Consider the following 25,652-nt stretch of genomic DNA (forward strand, 5'->3'; position numbering starts at 1 on the left):
TGGGGGTCAATGGAGACCACCCACCTAAGAGCTTTGACATATTTGGAACACTGGTTAGATGTCCACATACTTCTGGGGTTATAGTTTATCCTGCCAGCTCCTCAACAAAAGTTACAAATGGTTCTTTGCTTCTTTTTTTTTTTTTCAATAAAAAATAAAAAAAACCCTTAAGTGAGCAAAGTTTGTAATATAATGAACAGTAATTGTTCTTTGCTTAACTATGGCTAATATGGTTTAATGACTCTGCTTTTTAATTAACTAAGAAACATTAATTTACATTACATTTTATACAATCAATTTAAATATTGCTCGTTCAGCAAGGACATTAAGAACATTTACCACCATTAATTTAGATAAATGATCACCTCCCTTAATATCCTTGTGGATACAAAGCCTACTATTTTAGACAAGCAGCATGTCAGGCCTCATACACACAACTGAGAGTCAAACACACATCGCACCAGTCACACTAATAAATGACTCCGATGTTATAATCATACATAGCAAGGATAACAGCACTGCCCTCATCTAAAACTCACAATTGTGTTTTTATTTTTCATTTTTAAAAAGCTATATTATTGTTAAGGCTTCACTTGGGTCATGTTTTTTGAAAGGCCTTAGACTTGGAAGTCACAACTAAACCAAACAACTCAACAAATTACCGGTACATTTTATTGTAGGTAATGCTCATTTACACTTTTATTGAATACAATTCTGAATAACTGCATGGACATTTCACAGTTTAATCAATATACTTTTTTTTTTTTAAAGCATTTTAAGCACATGAGTTTGCACTGACAGTTTTAGATTTTTTGTACGCCTTACAGTTTCCACAGTGTGTTAAAACTTATCCTGACTTTCAAATATGTTTCATTTTTAAACAACATACTTTATAAATTGTTTCTATATATGTGTGTGTGTGTGTGTGTGTGTGTGTGTGTGTGTGTGTGTGATATAGACCTTTTTCCTATACAGTATGGCAGCAAACTGAAAGATGGCACTTGATAAATTAGACAGTAGAGAAGCATGTATAAATAGCATATCTATAACAATGGGAAAATTGCTCACTAGTACAGCAATCTGTAGGACATGACTTTGGCATGGAGGAGAAGTTGTTTTACATAAGCAGTGTGTTATGGGTCAGATTGACCTTTGTTAAGTTTGTACTACGTGTGTAATTGTGACTTGAATGCCCAAAACCAGATGGACTTTGTGTTTTTATTGTGTTGTCTCCAGGCTGCAGTAAGGCTTAAACTCATGGAGAATTCACAAGGCCAGGGATCTTGTGTTTAAAAATAGAACATGGCAAAGTAGAAAGGGGAAAATATTATCATTTCACAGCTGCATAAGGACAATTAGGCTATGATGTGCCTGGTTTACTGATGCAAGAAAAAGGGAGTAATGGTTTGAGACACAGGTAAAAAATGACAGCACAGTGGGGAGGTTAGATGCTCTGTGTGTGTGTGTGTGTGTGTGTGTGTGTGTGTGTGTGTGTGTGTGTGCGTGTGTGCGTGTGCAAGAATCTGTAGATGGATGTGTTTTCTCATTTGCATTAGCTCTCTCCATCTTCTCTTCTACCATGTAAAATACAAGTCATTTGTTTATGCTAGTTCTGACTGATTGCCTCACTTATTCCAAATGACTGGTCTGAAAAATACACGATGCTCTTCATGGCACTGTTGACTGCTAACGTGAGCCATCCTCCCTCTGCCTGTGTCTGAGAGAATGGAAGCGAGAAAGACAGATTACAGCACACAATATTCACACTATGTTTAGAACCAAAAACATAATTAAAATTAAAGAAGGTAAGAAGGAACTATAAAAAGTTGACTCAGATCTACTTTCTATAAGGCTACAATAGTAATAAACTGTATTCTTCTTGTAATGCTCAAAATATTTATTTAAGAATGTAAGCATGAATACAATGACTGCTCTCTGAAACATATCAAATCATATATATATTTTTTAAAATTCATAACATTTTTATGAAAATATCAGATCTCAAGCGGGGGAATAGTCTTTTGTTTAGGTGAACTCAGTCGTGAATTATTTTAATGGTTTTTCCGCACAGAACTGTGGAGAGAATGCTGCTCGACAGAACACAGTGGTTGGCGTCGCCTATTTTTGCACTATTTTGCAAAATATTGAATTCGTTTGTGATCATTGATGCAGAAACCATGGACAGCTTTCTCCAGATCTGTGGCATTGTCTGTACCAGTGCCAATGCTATGCAATACTACTGTGGAAAAAAAGTAAGCAGTGTGTACTGTAAATAGTTCCAAATGAGTTATGAAATTAAGAGTTTTTGTTTCAAAAAAAGAAAAACTTAATATAATGACTCTCTTATTAAATAAAGCAGATTAAATACAGATCTCACATGCAATAATCATGTTTTTCTTTTACTGATAATCTTTATGTACTTGGACTCAAGTCAGAAAGTCTGACTTCTACCCAAACCCTAATGTAATACATGCAATCACTTCAAAGCAATAAATAAAGCTTCATTTAAGACAACACCAAAACCACAAGAAACATACTCCTGGTATTTTACAAAGGCAAAAAGAAACCAAAGGAAACAAATATCTGACATTACAACAGTCAATACCATAGCATTTTATAGAGAGTTAAGAACATTGGCCATAACAGGTGAGTTATTATTGTAGAGCCCAGAAACTGATTGTAAAGTAAATTCCTTTTCATCATTGTCGGATAAGCACTGAGTAATCATGATTGGAAACTTGTATGACATTTTGCTTCAATAGTCTCTGACTCCTTGGAATCTTCTTTCATTTTTGTCCCAATTTTGATGCTTTCCTTTCCGAGCGTTACTCCCCTGGTGACCAGCAGCTGCAGCATCCAGACTGACAATAGAAACAAAATGATGGGTTTTTCAGAGGACAATGTAATGATGTTTGCAATATAAATTTTGTTTTTAGTTATTATCAGATATGATGTCTATTTTAGGATCTTTGCTTATTAATTACACAGGCCAGATTGACTTTTCTGATTAACGTTAATAATGTTAAAGGTTGTAATTGTACAAATGTAATAATCCACAGACACACAATATGTGTAGCATTCTTAAATTTTAAGCTACCTTTTAATTTAGTTAAATTCAAATGCAACATAATTCAAAATCCAAAGAAATTAATTTAAGTAAGCATTCACAAATTGTATAATATATATATTTTACTTCTAATTAAAAGCCTGGTAGCTGTATAAATGTATGTTTTTACACTAGCTTCTAAGGTAAGTAGGCGTTCAGTGGGTATGATTGTAGGCTAGTGTTTGGAAGGCTGTGAGTTAAAATTGTAGCCTCACCAAGCTGCCAATGTTGGGTTTTAATCTAGGGCTCTAAACTTTATGTGCTGTGTTACATCATGACAAACTTTAAACCAATTTGATTAAACATGTCAGCCCAAATTTACTTGTTGTTTAAAATGATTGACAAAGCCTGGTGCCACATGCATTTCACATTCACACACCTCACATTAAAAAATAGCTAAAATGAGCTTTACTGTCATCTATTGCACAGTAATATGTGGTGTAGTAACCATTTGGTTTTATGATTTTTACAGGTAAGGATTCATCATAGTGTGGCTGAAAGGAATAATTAACTGAAAAGACAGTTCACCTTTTGATAGCAATAGGTTGGATCCTACTAGATACAATCATGATGACCTCTATCACAGTGAATTAAAAATGTTTTTATTAAAAAATGAGGTAGAACTACTCTCACCCTTACCTGCAAAAAGAGATCATGTAAACAGGAGTGAAGTCATAATATTTCTGTTATTGATGTGAAAGGGAACGTGACATAAGCAGCTAATTTGGTAGATCTTTTGCCTCTACATAGTACATAGTGCTACCCATCTTGTTAAATATCAAACAGAAGCTGTAGATAAAACAGAAATCCAAAAAATAGATCATTATGAAAATAAATTGACAGGGGCTTTAAATCAATTTCCTGATGTTTCCAAATAGGATCCCTGAGTATGTGTTCCACCTGGCAGAAAATGAGTCTCCTTTTGAAACAAATAACCAGTAAAACAAAGTGGCATGTCAGAAATGATTATCATTAAGTACAAACCTGCTAAACTGACTTGTTAATTTATTGTCTTCAACCAGACTGTTTAGTTTGTAATAATCCAGAAATGTCCGGGCCACATTTTTACCCAGCTTCATATCTGTGTGTGCCTGTTAAGGTACTCAATTTCAAAGCAAAGTGATTACATTAATATCATCACAGGCAAAATAACACTGAGAATTTGAACATGTATTATTTAATTACCATATATTTTTCTAAGAACAAAAAATAAGGCTTCAATTCATTTAGCATGCTCAGATATTGGTTGCAATCCTAAATGTTTCCAGTGTCATGCTGAGGAGAAAATCTGTTTAGCTCTGACATTTAAAAGTGAAATCTCCTTAGGCACAATTCTTTGTATGTTGAAAGACTACATAAATCTATCGCTTTGCCTTCGAGGCCGTGCCAATCTTACGATGCAGACTTCATCGGAGCCTATAAATCTAGGCTTGAATGTGTTGCCATTAATTGAAATAAAAATAAATATATAAACAAAAGCCCAATTTTCACCCTTCCAGAACAAAAATAAATAGCTGGCTAATACCCAGCAGAGCAATGCACAGAGTAAAGAGCCAGAACAGCTCAGGCAGCGCTTGGCTGCTAGCGAGCGTAAATCAACCATGTTTCCGTTAGCCATGAGGAGAAAAATATATGCAGTTATTCACAGCTAGGGCTTTATTTAAATTCATACAACCGCTGCAAATACTCTGTGAGACTTCCTATATTCCGCCTCCACCACGACCACATTAGAGAACACATCTATTACCCAAAGCACTAAACCATAATGCTGGGAGGCCTTTTACAATGCGGCTGCACGGATGCCAATCTATTGATGCTAAGAGGCAAGCAGAGAACCATTATGAGATAAAACAACACAAAATCTCTTTATCTTTTTCTCATGGTCAATGGCAAAGAGAGAAAGCGCTTTACAATTCATGCAATAATGCATATTTTCTATTGTGTAATGTATCTAATGGGTTCATATGTTAGAAAAGACCATTGGTACCAACTTAAAAAATTCACATCATTTACTATTTTTAAAAAAATCAAGCAGTTTGGTTTTAAATTGCTACAGGGACATGTGTAACAAAATGCAACTTGCCAAGCAAAAAATAATTGGGATGAAAAGTAGACTAAAAAAAAAGAATAGAACATTTATTTTAAATGTGTAGCAAACCTGTGTGCTGTGTTTAATGTTACACTGTTCCGAGAAAGGAACTAAGATGATAAATTGGGGCAGACATGTAATGTTTCACCTTTCGATGTCAGATGGTTGTTGATGTGCAGATATGACATGCCAGCCTGTCAAAGTTATCTGATTGATACAAAACCCCAGAAAGAAAAAAAACACAAGGTAGATTGTGCTTTAAACTGCTTTCCTCATATTATTTCTGCATGCAGTCAAATCCCTGTGTCCAGTCCAATGTAAAGTACACTATATTTCCAAAAGTATTGGGTCATCTGAACTTTCCTGCTGTAGGTGGTTCTTCTCCAAACTCTTACCGCAAAGCTGTAGGCACTGAATTGTATAGAACATCTTTAGATGCGGTATAATAAAATTGATCATTTACTTAAACCTGTTCCAGCATGGCAATGCCCCTGTGCTCAAAGTGAGCCCCTTGAAGATATGGTTTACATGCTTTTGAGAGGAAGCTCTTGAGTGGCCTGCTATAGAGCTCTGATCTCATCCCTATTGAACACCTTTGGGATAAATTGGAATGCTGACTGCACCCCAGGTCTCCTCACCTAAATCGGTAACTGACTTTCGTAATACCCTTGTGGCTGATGAACACAAATATCCAATGGTACATTCCAAAATCTATTGGGACATCACATACCATACTTATGACCAGGTGACCCAATACTTTTGGAAATATAGTGTATATGGATAAAATCATGATCCTATTATCTCAAATGTAAATGTGAAAATAGTCATTGCTTTGTACAAAATCCCACCCCATTTTTAAAATATGCGCACACAATCTTGTACAATCTCCTCTGCACAATAGAACACTGAAGATTAAATTATATCACGTTCCTCTCTGATTTACTATGCCACTACTGTATTATTTATGATCATCTCATTTTCCAAACATAATGTGACAATTTATCAGCTAAATAAAAGTTGGTGGAAAACAAGGTTGCACAGCCCCTTGATTACCAGAAAGCTTGGCATCTGTTTTTGATCTACACCATTTTGGCTCTGAGAGATGGCAGTTTCTTTATCTTCCTTTTGCTCACTGTAGCCCAGACAGCCACTGCAGTGTGTGGCATCATCCTAGGCTCCATCCTTCATCTTGTGGGCTGATGGGAACTCTCTCCAGGACTCCGTTGCCTGTCTTCATAGCCCATCTGTCCAGAAACGCAACCTCTGCATTCCTCCAAAAACAAGCACTATTTTTGGATGCCAGGAAAAAAATTAGGCTATAGCATCACATGTTCTGGAATCTAGCCTGATGGAATTATACATATACATCATATATATATATATATATATATATATATATATATATATATATATATATATATATATATATATATATATACACACAGCAAAGATAAAAGAGGGACTCCAATTTATTGAATTTCTTAGCCTGACGGCCATGGATTTAGTATTTACTCTACCTGGCAACAGTATCAAAAACTACAATTTAGCCTTTCCCAAATCCCCATTATCCTTGCCATTTTTTGCTGTGACCTCAGAAAAAGTTTTGTGTTTCCCCTTGATCAACAGAAACTCCAGCAATCTGTGTTTGTGTGAGTATGCCCGCTCTCAGTGGCGACAGAAATAGCCCAGGAGCCTGCCGCGTACAGATGGCCTCTCAGCTTGTGATGTCACATCATGCACATCCGTACTAGGATTTGGGTGATGGACGGCCCAATGAGGAAGATGAGAAGACTTCATCAGCATCACAGCTGCAAGCAAGACCCTCCTGAGTTTGGATTGCCTGCTGGAAGTGAGCCAATGGCAACCTGGGCCACGCCAATAGGGCAATAGCGGTTGAGAAGTCACGAAGCTGCGGAAGTTTCCAAAATATTCACTGTCCCGGCAGGACATAAGGTGAGAGGCGTTGCATAATCACAGAACAGGATGGCTAGGCTTCATGGCATGAGTCTAAAAAAGCGCACAGTGGAGAGGAGGTTTGTGCGTCATTGAGTAGCCCTGGGAATCACCTTTAACAAACAGGCCAGAGAAGGGCAAAGATCTTGTTTGTGACAGCAAGGAAAAGATATGATTGATGACAAAGGGTAGCATGTGTTTATAACAAGAGGATAAAGATCTGCATTGTGAGCATTGGTTTCTATTCATAGTGGCTATCTGGAGAGAGAGACAAAGGGGACTGTGCCTTTAGTCATTTATTTATGCAGTTAAAAATACAGAGGATTCTTCTTTCTGTCACATGAATTAAAATGAAATCTACTCTGTTTTGAAAACTGCTCTTTGTAATACAATATACTGTAATATAATTTAACTTTAGCTGCTAGTGCTTTTGTCTGGAGGTTTGTTCTATGATGAAGGACAGAAGTGGGCAGAATAACAGTAAAGCCTCTGATGTCATTGATGCATTTGCTGTTCTTAATATTATGTACACACTCTTTCCTAAATCGATTTGGCATCTTTGTTGAAACTCAAGGACGCACCTCCAATGGGGCTGATGAGACATGAGGGAGGCTTGGTTGGCAAATGATTTGTTTACCAGGTTGTTTATTCGCACCAACCCCTCAATACAGACAGACGGACAATGATACCCCAATGACAAGGAACAAGACACCATGGTCTTTAACCGACCGTTGGCTAACAAGCAGACAAATTAAGGCAATCAGCACCATCAATACAGCAGAGTGACAGGCTTGTCACCAGGGTGTCACAAACAGCCAATTAACAATGCTAATTAAAACAGCAAACAGGACGACACAAAGGGAGCTGGCATTGTCCCCCTGCAGCTCCTATTCACAGTCTGATGTGCCTCTCTAATGCAGGACAAATGAGTGCTCTTCAGCACAGGAGGTATTCATTTGGATGTGTGTATTTGCATTTCAGAGCTAATTTCATTGGCTAGATGTGTGTTCAGAGTTTGTCTGTTCACCTACACATTGAGTGAAACCTATGTACACCCTCTGTTCATAAAAAAAACACAGACACTACTATTTTAGCTGCAGAGAGTGGCCTGTTGTAGGCCTGTTGTGCCATCTGTATTAACAAGATGTGATGGCCACAGGGCTACAGAGGTTGCACTAAGTGGCTGAGATAAGCACTCGGGGGTATAGCATCCGATCTGAAAGTGAAGCTGGCGTGGCGTGATTAGCTGCAGACCACAACACACAGACCCCACACAATCATGTCCATTTCATGCCATAAAGTTCTCAAAGGGCAGAAAACTAGCGTAGCTGATGACCCTTTCAGAAAGAATCTACTTGAAAGCCAGAGGGAGAGAGAGAGTGAGGCAAGAGAGACAGAGAGAGAAATGATGAGGGAAGAGAAACCTATCAGTTCTTTATGGACCATAAAGGCCATTAGAAGTTTTCGGAAGTTAACTCCTATAGGACAATGTACTTTAAACTAACCGACTTTGACAACAACAAATAGAAGATTTCACCTTTACGTGTAGATTGTGCCCTGCATACATACATGAAATCCATAGTTTTTGCTTTTATATATTTATATGTGAGATGGCCCTTTGATTTGTTAACCATGCTAAGTCATTGTCATGAACAAGCATGTCTTGCATCCTGTTTTCTGCGTGTGAGTGGTCTTTTAAACATGCCAGTCAGGTGTCGTTGTCAGACTGATTCTTTAGCTTGCAGACAGCTGTCAGCACATGGAACAGCCAGACTGTCTTCTCCAAAAGGTGTGATTGATGTGGAGACCAGCAGGAATCATCAAGCTGTCTGCTTACACACTCTCCTCGGCCTTTATCAATTTCTAAGTACGGCCTGTCCTCAGGACACAGCGCAACATTTAAGCAAGGTGACTCCAAAGCTGGCCATTTGACGTGGCTGATCGGTGCTTGCCTGAGCGGGACACTTATTTCCGAAGGCTGGAGATAACAGCTCTCTCAGTAGCCATCTGCAGCCTACAAGACAGTAGAAAATGGCATGATGGGTAAAGCAGTGAAAGTCCTCTCCCTCCACGCTGACAGGACGAGGGAAAGAACCTATTAACTTGTCAGACCATAAAGGGCAACATAGCCCATTCCGAATGGGTAACTTTTAAATAGGCTTTTCTGGAAAATGGTCACAGTAATGTGTGCATAACTCTAAGCCATAAATGCAGCTCTAGCCTAACACAAAATGCTAACTCTGATTTTAAGGCTAACCTTTAATTTAACCTGCCTCTGGTGATGAAACTATGCATCCTTAACAAAACACTAAGACACGACACAGAGACTTGTTTCCATAGGAGTTTACTCTGCAACAAAACAAGGCAAGGTATTAAAAAAGTTGCAAAGGAAACTCTCTCCATAAAGTGCCCAGCTGAGTCTTGAACGAGCTCCCAGTTTCTCTCAGCTATCACCTGTCTCTGAAGCACTAATGATGGTCTGGCATCACAGTTTGCCACCCACCTTTTCAAAAGTTTCACAACAGCCCAACTCCGAAAAAAACACGATGCTTTGAAGCTTCCAAGGTATTATCTGTGACCAATTAAGCTGTTGTTTGGTTGGTGGCATGTGGAATATGACAGGAAATTGTGCCCATTCCAGACGGCAAGAGCTTTTCTTACAATAGACAGGTCTCGTGGAAAGAATGTGCCATTAAATTGATCTTTATAATTACAGCCATGGCTGCTCCACAGATTTCATTAATCAGGCCTCATCACTCCAAAAGGTCATTCCAATCATACGGTCTCTTTTCTTTATCATCGTTCTGGACCCGAGAGGACCCATAAGCACCTGGATCAACTCTTGGAGATGCTTCCTTGCCAGCAGGGACATTAGTAAACCTATGATGCATAAGGGACATTTGACAAGCATAAGGATTCAAGTGCTAATGTGAAAAATGCAACATTAGTTGCACAGTACGACTCACTAAAGGTGCTGGAATACTTCACACTGCTTCTCTAGGTTCTTAAAATGTTCCATTTGTACCGGAAGACAGAACAGTATGTCTGTATCTATGTAGGTATGTATGAATGTACGTATATATGTGCATGTGATAAGTGTGTGTGACGCTATGAGGTGTAAGTTCATTCCAGTACAGGTAATTACACTGGTGTCACTGTCACCCCCTCCCTCGTTTTTTTTTTTCCCACTCTAAAGTGCCGCTTGTAAAAGGTTTTTGTTGGTGATTTGCACGCTCTGCAGACCTGCTCGCTGGCCCATAAGAAACGGCACGTCAGATTCTGTTGATCTCAATGACCCCAATCTTTGCACTACATACCATGCCAACTGCCCCCTGTCTAATTGGTTCTGCACTACAACCCATCTACACACACACCTGGACACACAAAGACACACTCTCTCCGGGTTCCCTGTGTCATTGGCTCAGCTAGTGTGTAACCTTCAGTAGGGGGTGCCCCTTATTCATGCTCCATGCCACACCAGCCCTACAGTATAATCACTGTTAAAAAAGAGGCACAATTAGGTGGCGATTGACCGGCGTGTGTTTTTGGACACAGCAATAATCTGCCAACACTAACATTAGCACCCCTTCCAGTTTGCCAATGCTCTGTCCAGGGCTAAGCAAAGTCAGTATAATTTTCAAGTTATGACTCTTCCCAGCTCTCTCTAAATTGCCTCTTTTTTCCATGCATCCTCTTGCTGTCACAGGGAAAATAATCTACAATGCTGCTGAGTAATTCTACATGGATGGGTTTCTTATTACTGAATACTAGCCAACTAGGCCTTGGAGTTGACAGTTCAGTGGAGCAGTGGACAGGCAGCATGGGGAAAATGGTGAGAAAGGGGAAAAGTTACAGCATCAGTCAGAGGCTTTACGGCCCCTTCTGATGTGAACACCAGATAAATAAAGAAAGAATTGCAAGAGTAGCCAGCAAATGGGAGACTGCTGGCAGATGGGTGTGTGACAGAGTGATACAGGCAAGAAACATTTTTAGAGATGGAGTGACACAGAGATACAGAGACATATACACCACTACATATATACAGTGTAGCCCTCTCCCAGCACTAGAGGGCACTTAGGTTACACACATCTTCCAGATATTTCACTTAAAAGCTTTTTAGACTTTGAACTCGAGTCCTTCTTATACAATAGCTTTCACCTTGTAATTCAGCTGCACAATAAGTCGGCACACAATTCCATAACAACACCAATATGCCAAAAGGTTCAACAACATTATATATTATTGTAAACAGATTCCATTCCCATGTGTACTGAAAGGTCATGAACATTCAGTCTTTCATATTCAGTAATCGCTTTATCCTGGGTAGGGTCATGGTGGGGCTGGAGCACCTCCAGGGAGCACTGCAAGACAGGGATTTATCCAAGATGATTTACGGATAGAAAAAGCAAATAAGACAGAGATGCAACACAGGCTCATTTTTCTGCCAGTAAATAACAGCACACCATACACAGACCTATTAACACCTTATAAAAGCCTGTAGAACCCACACGGATCCTGAGGCAAATAAAAACACTAAATTCCACATCGAAGTGAAACCAAAGCTAAAGAATGAACCAGTGACCTTGACCCATGAGGTAGGTCAGAAACATAGGAACAACATTTCCAGGGATTGTAAACAGTCCACATTTGACAAGAGGTTTTTTAAGTGCAACAAGTCTATTCACATTTAAATCCTAATAAACACATCCCTATCAGTCTCTAACACATTTAGTTAATCCATTGAAGTCAGTATGGTGTGATGTGCCAATACGCCTTGTATAAGGTGCACCCACACAATTCAAACAAAGCCTTGCTCCTTCATAATGAACTCGAAAATAATTAAGGAATCAATACACGTTGCACCTGCTAAACACAGGGGCAAGGAAAAAGAAATTACAATAGACTGACTTTATCACTTAGGCCTTCATTATATGTTGTGTTACCTTGCACCCAGACCACTGAGAGATCATTTCAAAAATGGAGACAATGACATGGTCATTGGTTTTTGCCTACAAAGCTTTGTCCCATATCAATTCTGGGAAAACCAGGTCCTTTTGTCACAGGTGATCCTCAGGAGTGCTGGAATGCATTGTGCCTAAACCACTCAATGGCTACATTTGTAGCAGAGCTCTCAGGTAGAGATCGGATTTTGTTTGCAGCAGTCAGCAGATACAGCAAGATATAGTGTAGCTGCTTTGATTATTGGCTTGGCTGCACCAAATCAGCCCATAAAACAGTGCAGAATGTTGTACTGGCACTAAATTCCAAGGGAAATAATCTGCCTCCCAAACCAAACTCTTAAACTGAGCCACGTAGGACACACTGAGTCACCAAGCCTAATAATACCTGCATCTCCATGAAACTATAACAAAGTTTTGTGCATCTATCGAAACCCAAAACTTGTTTAGGAATGATTCTACTCAAGTTGTCCTCTCTGTCAAGACTAAAAAAGATAAGCCTAAATACATTTCTGTCTTAGTTGATTTTTCCATCTGTGCATCAACCAACAGGTTTTACCTGAGGAGCATTAGAGAGAGAGAAAGAATAGGAAGGCAGTAAGACAGACACACATGGAAGGATACAGCTGTCCTCTGTGTATGGGATAGGCGTGGTGCTGCCTGCAGTCAGAAAGCTGTAGAAGGACACCTCCAGAGTGTAGCAGTACGATGTGTCATCTAGGAGACCTCCAAGGAAGCGCCGTCCTGTCCCTGCTTTAACCATGTCACGATTAAATGATGTACTAGACTGCAGTGAAAACACACAGAAAGAATTATTTGCACTTTGCAAACATAATGGATAAAAGTAACCAATATCACTTTTTTATTACTTTATACTATTTTAATGCTAAATTTTAATGTGGTGGTCTGAAATGAAAAGGAAAGTCCACATTCTCTGACTCATTAACAACAAGAAGCTTGAAATGTTCTAAGTAGCCCAGGATCAGGCTACAAGTGTGTCTAACCTTGTAAAACATCCAAACTAATTAATTAAATACAAATATATCTCTCCACCTTGCTGCTGAACATGCACGCTGGCAATTCCACTCACCACATAAGAGATCTGTCTCTCTACATTGATATTTATAAACTAACCTATTTATGAAAGTGTTTTTATGGTTTTTTTTTTTAATCATTATTATTTATTCCAATGCAGTACAGGCACTATTTACTTTTAACTAAAAAAAAAAAACAGCAGTTTGGGAAGCCTTCTACTGGAAGACATTTGTTATATGCTTTTAACCTTTACAATCCAGCAGATTGGGGCTATACATTACATAGAACCTAGATACTCCTATAAATAAATTCTGCACAGGATTTTTTTCAGCATGCATGGCAAATGAAAATACATGAAGTATCATTTGCAGGCTTTATTTGGACCTAGGCTCCTAAGCCACAATGGGAGGCTGCTACTAATTTTCTTTAAGTCGTATTTAATTGAAGTTGTAACTTTTTTTGCCGCATTGTTAGTCAAGTTCTGAACACTTGCCATGGCTTAATCCCTTGTGCACTTTTTTATAACTACTAATTGAAAATGAATGGGCACAAACTGTCGAATGGTGAGTTCGCAATCAGTGAGCATGTACAGTGAAAGCCACATTAAACACGAACCTGTTTACCACCCAACTCTTTTTGATAGAAATCCACTGAAATCCTACAACTGCACATTCTATGCACCATTTATCAAGTGTGAATTCAAGGGAAAATAAGAATACATTCTTTATATATGTGCCCAGAAATGAAGTACATGAAGCACAGTATGTTGTTATGGCATTAATTAATTATAACTGGTGCTGGTACATTACTGAAAAAAGCCTCATCCTCTCTATAGTTAAATTATTGTTTAAAATCAGAGTATAACAATGGTGTGTGCATTATTATGCTTTAATAATTAATGCTATTTTTTTTCTATGATAGGAGTCCTTGAGTGGGGGTCATGCAGCTTTTCTCTGTTAGCAACTTTCACTGTGTGCTTAGTCTGCACATTGTTGAACGTTCTGCGGCTTTCCTAGACTCAGTTCTAATGGCTTCATCAACATGCGGCCTGATCTGGATGCTGAATAGGCAAAGAGGCATGGCGAGAGGAAAAATACTGAAATGCCTGATCTCACTTGTTTATCAGCTTTATAAAAATATATAGTATAACCGATCACAATATAAAGTACATTATAAAACAATAAGTACTTATATATACTTACAGTATACTAAGATTTAGTAGATTATATTTATGTACAGTTCTATACTTGAGTACTAAATATAGATACAAATATTTTCCAAATTCCAAAGTTCGTTTTTTTTTAATATAATAATTAATGCATTCTCACTTAAAGTAAGTTAAGTAAACTTTAAGTCAAATCTCAGATTTACTCTAAACTTAGAATGTAAAAGCTAGCTAGTTCCTCTCAAGCTTACTAACCTTATAGACCTAGACACTGGACTTGACAAATTTTGGAATTCTTTAGCCATTTAATTTTAAAGAAAAAAAGTCTAGCAGCCATTCCCAATGATGAGACCATGATCAACCCTGTTCCCAACAGCCAATCACTGATCAATTAATCATTGTTCACTATTCCAATGACCAATCACAGATCACCATTTTCTACAATGACTACTCACTGATTACCATTGCACCAAAAACTAATGTTCAGTCTTCACATAACCTAATCTGTAAATTGATATGCAAATAATCTTAACAACTTTATAAATATAAGTTTGTTTATGAAGTCATTTGCAACCTCTGAAATGTGTCGGCAATGCTGGTTTTCCCCTAATGCAAGAAGGCTACCAATCTGGAAATGAAGGTGCTTTTTTTGAGACACGTGATGCTGTCAGAGAAGCACATGCTTGCTCTGCTATTGCCAAGATTCGGACTCGTTATCTCCCGACCACAAGCTGTGTAATTTACTGCTGTGCCACTCGAGCTCACAAAATGGTTTAAAAATGATTTGTTATGTCTATTGTTCACTAGAATCAAGTCAGGTCACCTTAATTAATAAAACATTTTTGTAAGACAAAGTGTTGGCTGAAGTGCCGGGCAGTTAATCAATTAATATTAATTAATCTACAGTAGGTTTAAAATCTATTTTTGAAATACAATTTAAAATGCTTGCTCAAAAGTTTTGCAAATGTGTTCAATACAAAAACTACTAGCATGGAAACCTGATATATAATTGAATATAATGTAAATACTGTATTAATATATTGAAAATAAGCTTTAGAAGGATTGTAATAATGCCATGTAATATCTCTAATTGGGAAATTAGTAGTCACACTATTTGCACACGCTTTACTTTGATGTAGTCTATCAAATGTAACCTTTAGATACATTTGATATACTAAACATTTACTTGACATTTAATGAGGAGTCTATGAGTATATATTATGCAACTGGGCTAAATGTTATAATATGTATATGACAGTGCTGTCAATGTGTGCACGGTAAATAAAGCAGTTTTTTTATAGGGTCGCCCTTTGAACCATTTGTGTCATATTTAAAGTAGTTGCTTGCATGCCTTACTCTGGTTGAGTAAAGGACAACTGATTATTAAACAGAGATTACTGTATAGCGTAACTATAATTTTCCTGCTTTGCATTATACTTAAAATTGGAAACTGTGCTTACGTGGTCTGACTGTAACAAAAAAGAAAGAAGGTTTTTCAGAGATATAACAAAGTAGTGGAACAATAAAAATAAAGCATTACAATTGCAAGAAAGAAAAAAATCATAGTACAATCTACAGCTCAGCGATTATTATTTTTCTATTACTACAAAACCTACATATATGTCCCAGGATCTTGGAAACAGTTATGCATTTTTTTATGTTAAATGTTGGGAATTTAGGCAAAAGTAGGAATCAAGTGCTTTAATCATTTTATGACTAGTTCACTATACATTTACTAAACCAAATATACCACCTTACACACTCTCTAGTTTAGCTTCTCTCTCTCTCTCTCTCTCTCTCTCTCTCTCTCTCTCTCTCTCTCTCTCTCTCTCTCTCTCTCTCTCTCTTCTCTCTCTCTCTCTCTCTCTCTCTCTCTCTCTCTCTCTCTCTCTCTCTCTCTCTCTCTCTCTTTCTCTCTCTCTCTCTCTTACACTTACACACACAAAAATGCACAAACATGCACACATATGCAAACACACATTTACACTGTAGAACCCAGTGTTGCTCACCTTTTCATGTCAGCATTTAGATCATATCTTAAATATTGTGACATTTGTGTGTGTGTGTGTGTGTGTGTGTACGTGTGTGTATCATGAACTGAAACGAGTGTGTGCTGCAGTGCGCTCTTTGTATATGGCTGAGAGACGAGAAGAACTGCTGAATGGCTGACTGAACAGTAAAGGTTATTGCTCTGGCTATACACTCCTGGCAGAGCTGCGAAATGTCACACTGTGTGAGCTCTGAAGGTCATTGATGCAGGTCGGAGAAATTCAACGCTGAGAAAAGACAGTGAACTACAAATACAGCACTAAAGCTGCAAGATAGCTTAAAAGATAGCTCACTCTCCAGGTTAGAAACACCTGATATTAAGTTAATACGAATACTTAATTGTAATTAATAAATCCCACTCGCAACCAATAGACACACCATATCTCAAAAACCTCCAAGTTTTACATTTATATTGTTCCAAACACTGGCAACAATTTCATTTAATTAGAACAGAAATGATAGTAGTTCATATCTTTTATAGAAATTTGAGACAAAATATTTCTGACAAGTGAGAAGCACCGTATAACCGGTTAGTTCTATTCATTTGATATTTTCTGCTCACACACACACACACACACACACACACACACACACACACACACACACACACACACCCTCATCAGTATGCTGATCCAAACTTGTCTGAAAGAGTGTCCATGGAGAAATGGTCTAAAGACGTGTCACTTATAGACAACTCCTCAGCACTATTGAGTGTGTTTATCAGCTCACTGTGCAGAACTGAAAAGGTTAGAGGAAAAACATGAAAAACTTGATAATTTATGGAGAGAGTTGCACTTTAAAAAAAAATGTTAAATGAGGGTCGGGTGAAGAGAGAAAAATGGTATCCATCTGCAAATGTGGAAAGAGCAGATACGTTTCATAGGGAACCTTTGCTAATAATTGGTATGATTTATTATACACATATTAATTCATAAGAAGGATTAAATAAACATTTATTCAAGTCAAATGTTATTAGAAAACCTAATTATATAGCAGTGACACTTATTTAACTTTAACTCTGGTCAAAAATGAAAAATGACAAGGTTTTATTGATTATTTTGATAATCATATATTATTGTATAAGTTATGATTCACCAATATTAATAGTCATAAATAAAGTTTCATAATAATATGTTGAGTGTGATGCAGACTCACAAGAGAGAAGTCAGGTGCATTGTGACACAGTAGGCGAGGGAAGACGGCTTGTCTTTGTACACGCTCCTCCTCCTCAAACACATTACCATACATAAAGCCGTTCATCATGGTGGAGTGAGCGTGTACGTCAATGTAGAACTCCAGACTCACTTTCTGTAGCACACACAGAGAGAAGCACTGATGCAATGTCTAGTTGGAGAAATTCCATGAGATTTGCATTAGCATGTCAGTATTGAAATAGTTCCTGTGCAGTACATATAACATAAAATACACCACATGAGTGACAGGGAAAGTAGAAAAAAAGAATATTTCACAAAATAAAAACTATACACTTATGTGAAGATGAACTGGGACACCTGAGAATAAAATGAAATATGTGCTATGATGATGGTGGACAAAGTAAAGCAACAGCAGATAAAAAAACATTTGTTGCACAGCCATGCTATAATGAGTTGTCTGCCAACTAACAGCATGTAGCAAATATAATAGAGGTCTGACAGAATTTGCTATGAAATTTCGAAGCAAAATGAGTTTCTACAGTGTTCCAAAGTTGCCAGATAGTGAGATAGATAGAGTATGAGACGAGGATGGCATTAAAACACTCTGTTTTTTATGACTATGTCTAATTAAGACGAAAAAAGGTATTGAACAAAAATGTACAGGTTTGTTATCAAAAAAGTAAAGTCAGAAAATAATTACAGAAGGAAAAAAAAATCCTGACAGGGTTGCCATTTGGAAAAATGTTTGTATCAGGGGCCAATGAAAAATGGAAGCAATAATACGTTCATCTGATTAGCTCATTAGTTCATCAGGCAGCCAGGACAAGGTGCTAACCCATCACAGAGCAAAAGTTGGAAATTGTGGTACCTGGAGGAAACCCCCAAAGCACAGTGAGAACATGCAATGTGGGATTTACTACTACTAAATAATACTATGACTACTACAACTCCTTTGAAATAACTGGAAACTATTCCAACACCTCACCTCAAATCATTCAGAAGTTATATGACAGAATTCGATGAAGGATTTAAAGCTTTTTTGGAGACAACGGGTGGCTCTACTCTTTATTAGGGCTTTTTTATTTTTGTACACCCATAAAAATGTTGAAATGGAAAAATAAGCCTGGTTTTATTTTCAACAGCGTCAGATGCACTTTGGTTGCACAGCCTTTGAAGGACTTCTGTCAAAAAAGTCCCGCTTTCCTGAAATTGTGTACTGTGCTGCAATGTACTACAATTTAATACAAAGGCAGTTATACAGTTATATGGACTTTTACACCCTATACACCATTTTAGACCTCTATTCACCCCTATACACTCCCATGCCTATTTATACTATAATATATACCATTATAGTTATCTTGTCTGTCAATAAAGTAGCAGAAGTGCACTGAATAAAATCATGCAGATGTCATCTTAATGGTGAAAAATCTGATGCCAGTGACTTTGACTGTGGCATGATAGTTGTTGACTTCCAAACTGCTGATTTCCTGGAAATCTTATACACAACCATCTTTAGAGTTCACAATGGATAGTGCAATTCTATAAATATTTTGTTGATGAAAGAGGTCAGAGCAAAATACCCAGACTGATCTGAGCTGACATGAAGGTTAATAGTAACAAGTGATCACTCTTTACAACAATGGTAATCACAAAAGCATTTCAGTTTGCAGAGCATGTCAAACTTCAGGTGGATGGACTACATCTGCAGAAGGCCACATTTACTTCCAGTATTGTTAGGAAAGACTCCTACACCACAGTTTCTAAAACTACATTGTTCTGAATGCACAATATGACAATTAAGAGAAACAATAACAAATATAACTATATAATAATGACTTGATAATGGTAATAGAAGCATGTCTTAATGTCATTTAAATAATAAAGAACAATATATTGAATGTCCAGTATTTATTAAAAAAAAAACATAATTTTGTAGATATAAATGAGGTTTTTATCAAACTATTACTAAACATGCTTTGTTTTTTAAAAAAGTGCAGCAACCATTCTCCTGCTGGTCATTTCACAAGCTGTGTTTAATAACCAATGCATGGTTGAGAGATATTCATTTATGTTCTTTAGTCAGCGGACAAACCTAACGCCCCAATATCTGCACTCAGGGCCACCACTCTGGCTTCAATCATAAAACGAATGATTAATTTGTGCCGCAGCAAGGGATGATAATAACTGTCAGCAACTTGAGAAAGAAAAAAATCCTAGAGCATGTATACAATAGTCCAGTAAGTGAGGAAGTATTCGGCTGTCAGTTGAAAGAGAATATTTACAGACTGTAAGGCAGAAAGAAAGAGAGAAGAGAAAGAGAGAGAGAGAGAGAGAGAGAGAGAGAGAGAGAGAGAGAGAGAGAGCAGAGGATAGAAAGTATGTGTACTTGTATTAAAGGAGAAGAAAAGATCCAAGAAGAAATGCGCAAGTCTGAAGGCAGTGTGTGTATCAGAGAAACAGCTTTTATCCATGAAAAGCACAGAGCTATGCTAGTGGGGCGCTGCTGGATTAAGGAGAGGAAAACCCTTCAGATGCGCCTCTGCTGCACCCACGCACCATTCACACACATCACCATACAGCTGAGCGGAGAGAAGAACTGCAGTGCAGGAACCTACTGCTGTGCATACAGCTCATCAGCTCCAACATGGCCGCCACATCATTAAGCTTCTGCTTGGAGAGAAGATGAGAAAGACGCCGTGTGAGTTTTCTGTGAAAATGCACGATCACACTGGTGAGTGGGATGTTTGGAGGGCTAACATTTGCCGAGCTTCATCTCAGATGGTATTTTAGGATTTATCTATTTTTTCCCTCATTTCCAGTTTTGCACACAATATTCAAGAGTTTTTTTTTCCTTGACCTATCTACCTCTATACCCACCATGCACGCTTCTTCTGCTTCTTCCTTTCACTTTTTTCCTCACTCTCTCTCTCTCTCTCTCTCTCTCTCTCTCTCTCTCTCTCTGTACAGTACAGCTATGCCAAGTCTCATTAAACATTCCAAAGCTCACCTCGACTCCCAGGGGTCATCAGGCAGAGCAAGCGAGCGAGAGGGAAACAGAAAGGGAACAAGTAGGTGAATTAGAGAAAAGGAGAACGAGAAAGCGAGAGAGGGAGGGAAAACTCAGGCGGCACTTGGTGCTTGAAATTCCGCTCACAGCCAAAGCAATTTCCTGGCGAGCGCAGGGCTGTCAGGCCTCTGATGGCAGGCGGTGAAATATTGTGGCTGGGATAGGGGCGGCAGCGTGCATGCCAGCCTGATGGATGGAGCCCGCAAGGAAGAGAGGGAAACAACACACAGAGAAAAAAGAGGAAGATTGAACTAGAGAAAAAGAGAGATCCAGGAATAGAGAGATAAGGAGAAAGGAAAGAAAAGATAAAGGACGAGAGAAATAAACAGAAACAGAATCACAAATCCAGGCACCATTGGGAAGCATCATCAGCTCCTTGAAGGGGTTCCCAGGGTCCAATAGAGGTGAAAGGCATTCTAATTGCCCATTCGCCTGTATCACAAGCCAAAACTGGCCCACAGGCGCAGAATTTTTTAAGCACACACACACATACACACACACACACACATACACACACACACACACACACACACACACACACAGACACACACACACACACACAGACACACACACACACACACAGTGTTGACTATTTCTCATATTGAAAAAAGGGGTTTATGTCTCAGGCTGTGTAATGGGACTGTATGCATGAAGTGCTAATTGACCAAAACAGTTCATTTGGCCGATTTGGTCCATTAACGAAATAAGATTGGAAATCTTAATGCCACTGCTTCATCATCTCCATGCTGTTTCAAAGTGGCTTTTTTTGCTCTTACCAGACTTTCCATACTTATATATTGACCTTAATCATTGCAAGATAAAATAAGATACCGGTTTTAGATCAGCACTAGATGCCCCTATAGCTTGAACCTCCTACCTGAATATAGCAGCATTCTATGCACCAATTTTCATTTCAAGGACAGCTCCAAAGATACACAGGCAACATTCACCTAGCCCCCAATGTCAACAAAAACGCTGCCAATCACACAGCCCTAATGTGCTGTCAATCAAAGTTGGACAATACTCCACCGGTCTAACAGTGATGGATCGTTCAATTAACATGCGTCTCTGGCCCCTAGATTTGTTCATTTGAATTGGTAATTGGCCAATTAAAGGGAATTAGGAAATTAGGAATATGAAAACAGGAGATTATTTGACCACTGATGCATTGCATACTTAAACATGACTCGGAAATAGAACCTAATGCCCATCATATTGTAGGTGAAACTGAGTGCAGAAAAGATCCAGGCTGGACATCAGACCACTCACAGAAGAGTTAACAAAAGGTCAAGGAACTTAAGTTTAAGAGTACATAGCTAAAGCATAGTAATTAGCCTGGGCCTTTAAGACTCATAAACAACATGCTTTTATGTAATGGGGAAAACAATGGTGCTGATTTAAGCAGGATTAAGAGCTGATGTGTTTAACCACAAAGCACTTAGCATCAGCAATACCTTCAATAAAAGGGTGAAACAAAGTCTGGCCATGTAAAAAATTTTGACCTCAGTGATCTTTGTGGTTTGAAAGGAATGAGAAAGCTAATGTGGAAAAGTAATTGCAAAAAGGGTCAGACTATAAAATAAGATTTTCCATCTCAGTGGAATGTGTGGGTGGGCCCTTTGTATTACTGTAGTCATACTGTTCAGGATGTTTTAAGGTTTTGAACTTGTTTTACTATGAAAAGAATTTCAGCTTGACTTGAATTAGAAATGTTGCCACACTTAAGCTACACTTAATTGGTCCTTAGGAAATAACTAATTATTCAGACTATGATACTAATAAATCTTAAAACAAATGATGATTATTATTATTATTATCAGTAGCAGTAGTATAATTATTATTATAATTCAGTTTTCTGCTTGCATGCCACTTTTTGTATGAGTTACACTCCTAAAATTGTTTGAATGTAGTCTAAGATGAATTTGTAAATGATTTAAGTATGACAGCAGTTTGCCCCATGACAAAAAAGGTATGTACATCTAATAAAGTAAACCCAGGTCTGCCCCTGGAGCACATTCAATAATTTTAGTAAAAATTATATTAACAGCTTAAAGGCTTGTACTTAAAACGGATGTGACTTAAAACTCTTACTTGCACTCACTTTTAGTTTGATTAGAACATGGGTGTGTAAGTATGTGAGAGTAATACGTGAGTAAACTGTGCGGAATTGAGAAAATGATGATAAAGAGATACACAGTGCTCCCTCGCTCTTCTCTGCAGTCTAATGAATGGAGCTGTTTAGCTTTTTTTAAGATGGAGATGGCTCGTAATCAAGCTGAACAGGCACTTTGACGGTGCTGCGCCACCACGTTGATGCGGTTAGCGCATCCTAAACAGCTACATCTGTTGGATGCTAATGACTCTAAGGCTGGGCACTAAAACCAAACAAACAAGGCCGTTCTTCAACAAGTCCATCTCCGCCCAACACAGCAGATCAGAATTTGACAGACTAAAGCTACTCAATTGGCCTCACTACTTCACTCTGCTATTCCTATAACAGAGAGACAGAAAGAGAGAGAGAGAGAGATGTATACCTTCCTTGTGGGAGCACTTTAGAAGGAAGGGCTAGATAGTGCTGACACAAACTGGAGGTTAGCAATGACAGGCACAAATTGCTCGTAAATCTCTGAGATGGGTAAGTAATGGGTGTCTGACACCAGAGGACATCGCGAGACATGTATGCATGTGTATACACACACACACACGCACGCACGCACGCACGCACGCACGCACGCAACACACACACACACACACACACACAATAACATACAATAGAGGAATTAGGAAAAAAAGAAAAAAAAAACAGCATAAACATGAAAGTTCAGAAGAAGAGTGGCTTCAAGGTGCAATATCCATCCGCTAATCCTGACAGGAACTAATACATTTGTTTCAGATGGAAAATTAATATTCTAATATTAAAAAGGTCAGAAATGAAGCATGGCAATGACGTCCCTTTTGTCATCTTTAACAAATTATCCAAAATGGCATTGTCAGATTGTTGGGGAGATGTTTTCCATGATGAATGTTCCCAGTAATCAGCCAATCAGAAAAGAATTCCTCGCTCCCCTTGATAAATGGGGTGGAAAAGCGACGCTTTGCCAAGAAGATAGCCCCATTTGTTTCTTCATTCCATTTATAAAAAAAAGAAGAAGAAGAAGAAGAAGGAATAGAAAGTGTTGTCCTAACTATTATATTTACCTGCATGAATGACTTTAAGCTATTTTCTTCCTGGACCAGTGCTCTGATTCAGGTGTAAAATAGCAGTGTTTTTTTTTGCTCAAAAGCATGTGTGTGACTTTCAGCAAGATTGATTGAAAGTAAAAATCATATGTATGTGTCAGGGGTTAGTAAAATGTCCAAGGTTTTTTGTTTTGTTACTTTTATGCAAAATGTATTCAATTCATATATGAGAAATCATTAATAAAAACAAGAGCTAATGGTACATATATTAATTAATAAAAAAAAAAAAGACAATTAGCCAATGAGCAATACCACTGTGTTTGTGTAGAAGTGACAGAATGAACAGTGTAGCCAATGAGCAAATGTTTAAATCACGTGACACAATGTTGGCCCAAGGTTTATACAGAATCATGCACTTGATGTAAATAACCAGAGAAAAAGAAACTGCCATAATGACTCAAGGAGGTGTGTGGTTATGTGGATGTGAAAGAACTAATTAGTGGACTAATACATCTCTCCATAAACAATAAGCAAGCTGGCCTTTTTCAGTCATCATTGTCAAGGACCACACCCTGTAAAACCCTGACTGCTGACATCTTCAACATTCACAGGTAAGTTAGATTTTTTTATCTTTATGCTCAGTTTCTGAGCATAGAAACACCCTTTCAAGCTTTATTAATTACTCACCGTCTCTAAAAAAAATCCCTCGTGGCATATTTCTGTATATAGTGAAGGGCAAGTAAGTTGTGGATGAGTCTGTATGAGAGAACACTTGTGTATATGTGTAAGTAAAAATAGTTTTATATATATATATATATATATATATATATATATATATATATATATATATATATATATATATATATATGTGTGTATGTGTATGTGTATGCAAGACGTGAGGGACATGGAAGGCTTGTGCTGCTATGAAGGATGCCATCGATCAGCGTGTCAGTGCTGAGGGAAAAGGTTAAGGCCCGTTGCGCGGCCTCGTTCCGCTCACCGACAATCCTGCTCTTATCAGGATGTGAAAGAGCAGCAAAGGGCAGGACATTCCCAGGACAGCCGCTGACCTTCACTAATCACACACCTCACTCACTTTCTAGCCATAATTAACACCCAGCCAGAACAGATGGCTCTGTACTCAAACAAAGAACACGCAAAACGTGCAGAGAGATGAAAATGAAGGGGAGCTGCTTCTGGCCGAGAGAGGTTTGAAATCGCCCCTAACAGACACAAACACTTACAAAAAGATGCTGAGTCAATGTTCCCACAATGTTAGCATTCTGAGTATGGAACAAATACAGAGTTCGAAATTAATTATGTTTTTTAAATACACACTATATTCAGGTCGACTCTTTTTGTTTTTATCTTATGTCACAAAGAGCTCGTGTATATTTATTACACAAAGTTTTATGACGCCAAAATTTTACATCTGATGTTTTTGTCGATCTTCTGTGGTCAATATAAACTTCCTGCTTAGCCCCGCCCCCTTTCATTCCTGATTAGTATCCAAATGGGAAAGGTCTGTTCTTTCCAAGATGTGATTAATTTCCAATTTGCTTTAAAATAATTTTTTACATTTGTATTTTTATATGAGTCCACGTTTATATCACATATTCCCATAGATTTGATTTATCTCTTAATCTGACACGATTTAAGTTGTTTTTTCTGCCTTGGATAAAGTTAAGTCATACAGTATGTTTAATTATTCCTGCCATTTTTATTTTTACACACATCAAATGGGCAAACTCAGAGTTTTACAGAATGTGAAAATAAATGTTCTTTATTTTATCAGAATAAAAAGCAAGTCGTTCCAGTTACAGATGTTGAGCCTCACTGATTTCCCAGTGCTGAGAAACTAAAAACCTCAATGTAGAGACAAAACCCATTACA

The 25,652-nt window shown here is 38.0% G+C and overlaps 1 protein-coding gene across 1 annotated transcript in view; it reads right to left on the bottom strand.

The window, feature by feature from the left end:
- Positions 1–647: 647 nt before the first annotated feature.
- agbl4 (AGBL carboxypeptidase 4) overlaps positions 648–25,652 on the bottom strand; it is a 320,509-nt gene continuing 295,504 nt past the window's right edge. Inside the window, exons 10-13 of the mRNA XM_083555525.1 lie at positions 17,511–17,663; positions 12,731–12,893; positions 4,091–4,187; positions 648–2,861 (exon numbers count right to left, since the gene is read on the bottom strand). Of these exons, the coding sequence (XP_083411651.1) occupies positions 2,756–2,861; positions 4,091–4,187; positions 12,731–12,893; positions 17,511–17,663 (519 nt within the window). The 3' untranslated portion in view covers positions 648–2,755. The remainder of the gene's footprint in view (positions 2,862–4,090; positions 4,188–12,730; positions 12,894–17,510; positions 17,664–25,652) is intronic.

The sequence above is a fragment of the Silurus aristotelis genome (assembly GCF_946808225.1).
Source record: "Silurus aristotelis genome assembly, chromosome: 11".
Classification (NCBI taxonomy): Eukaryota; Metazoa; Chordata; class Actinopteri; order Siluriformes; family Siluridae; genus Silurus; species Silurus aristotelis.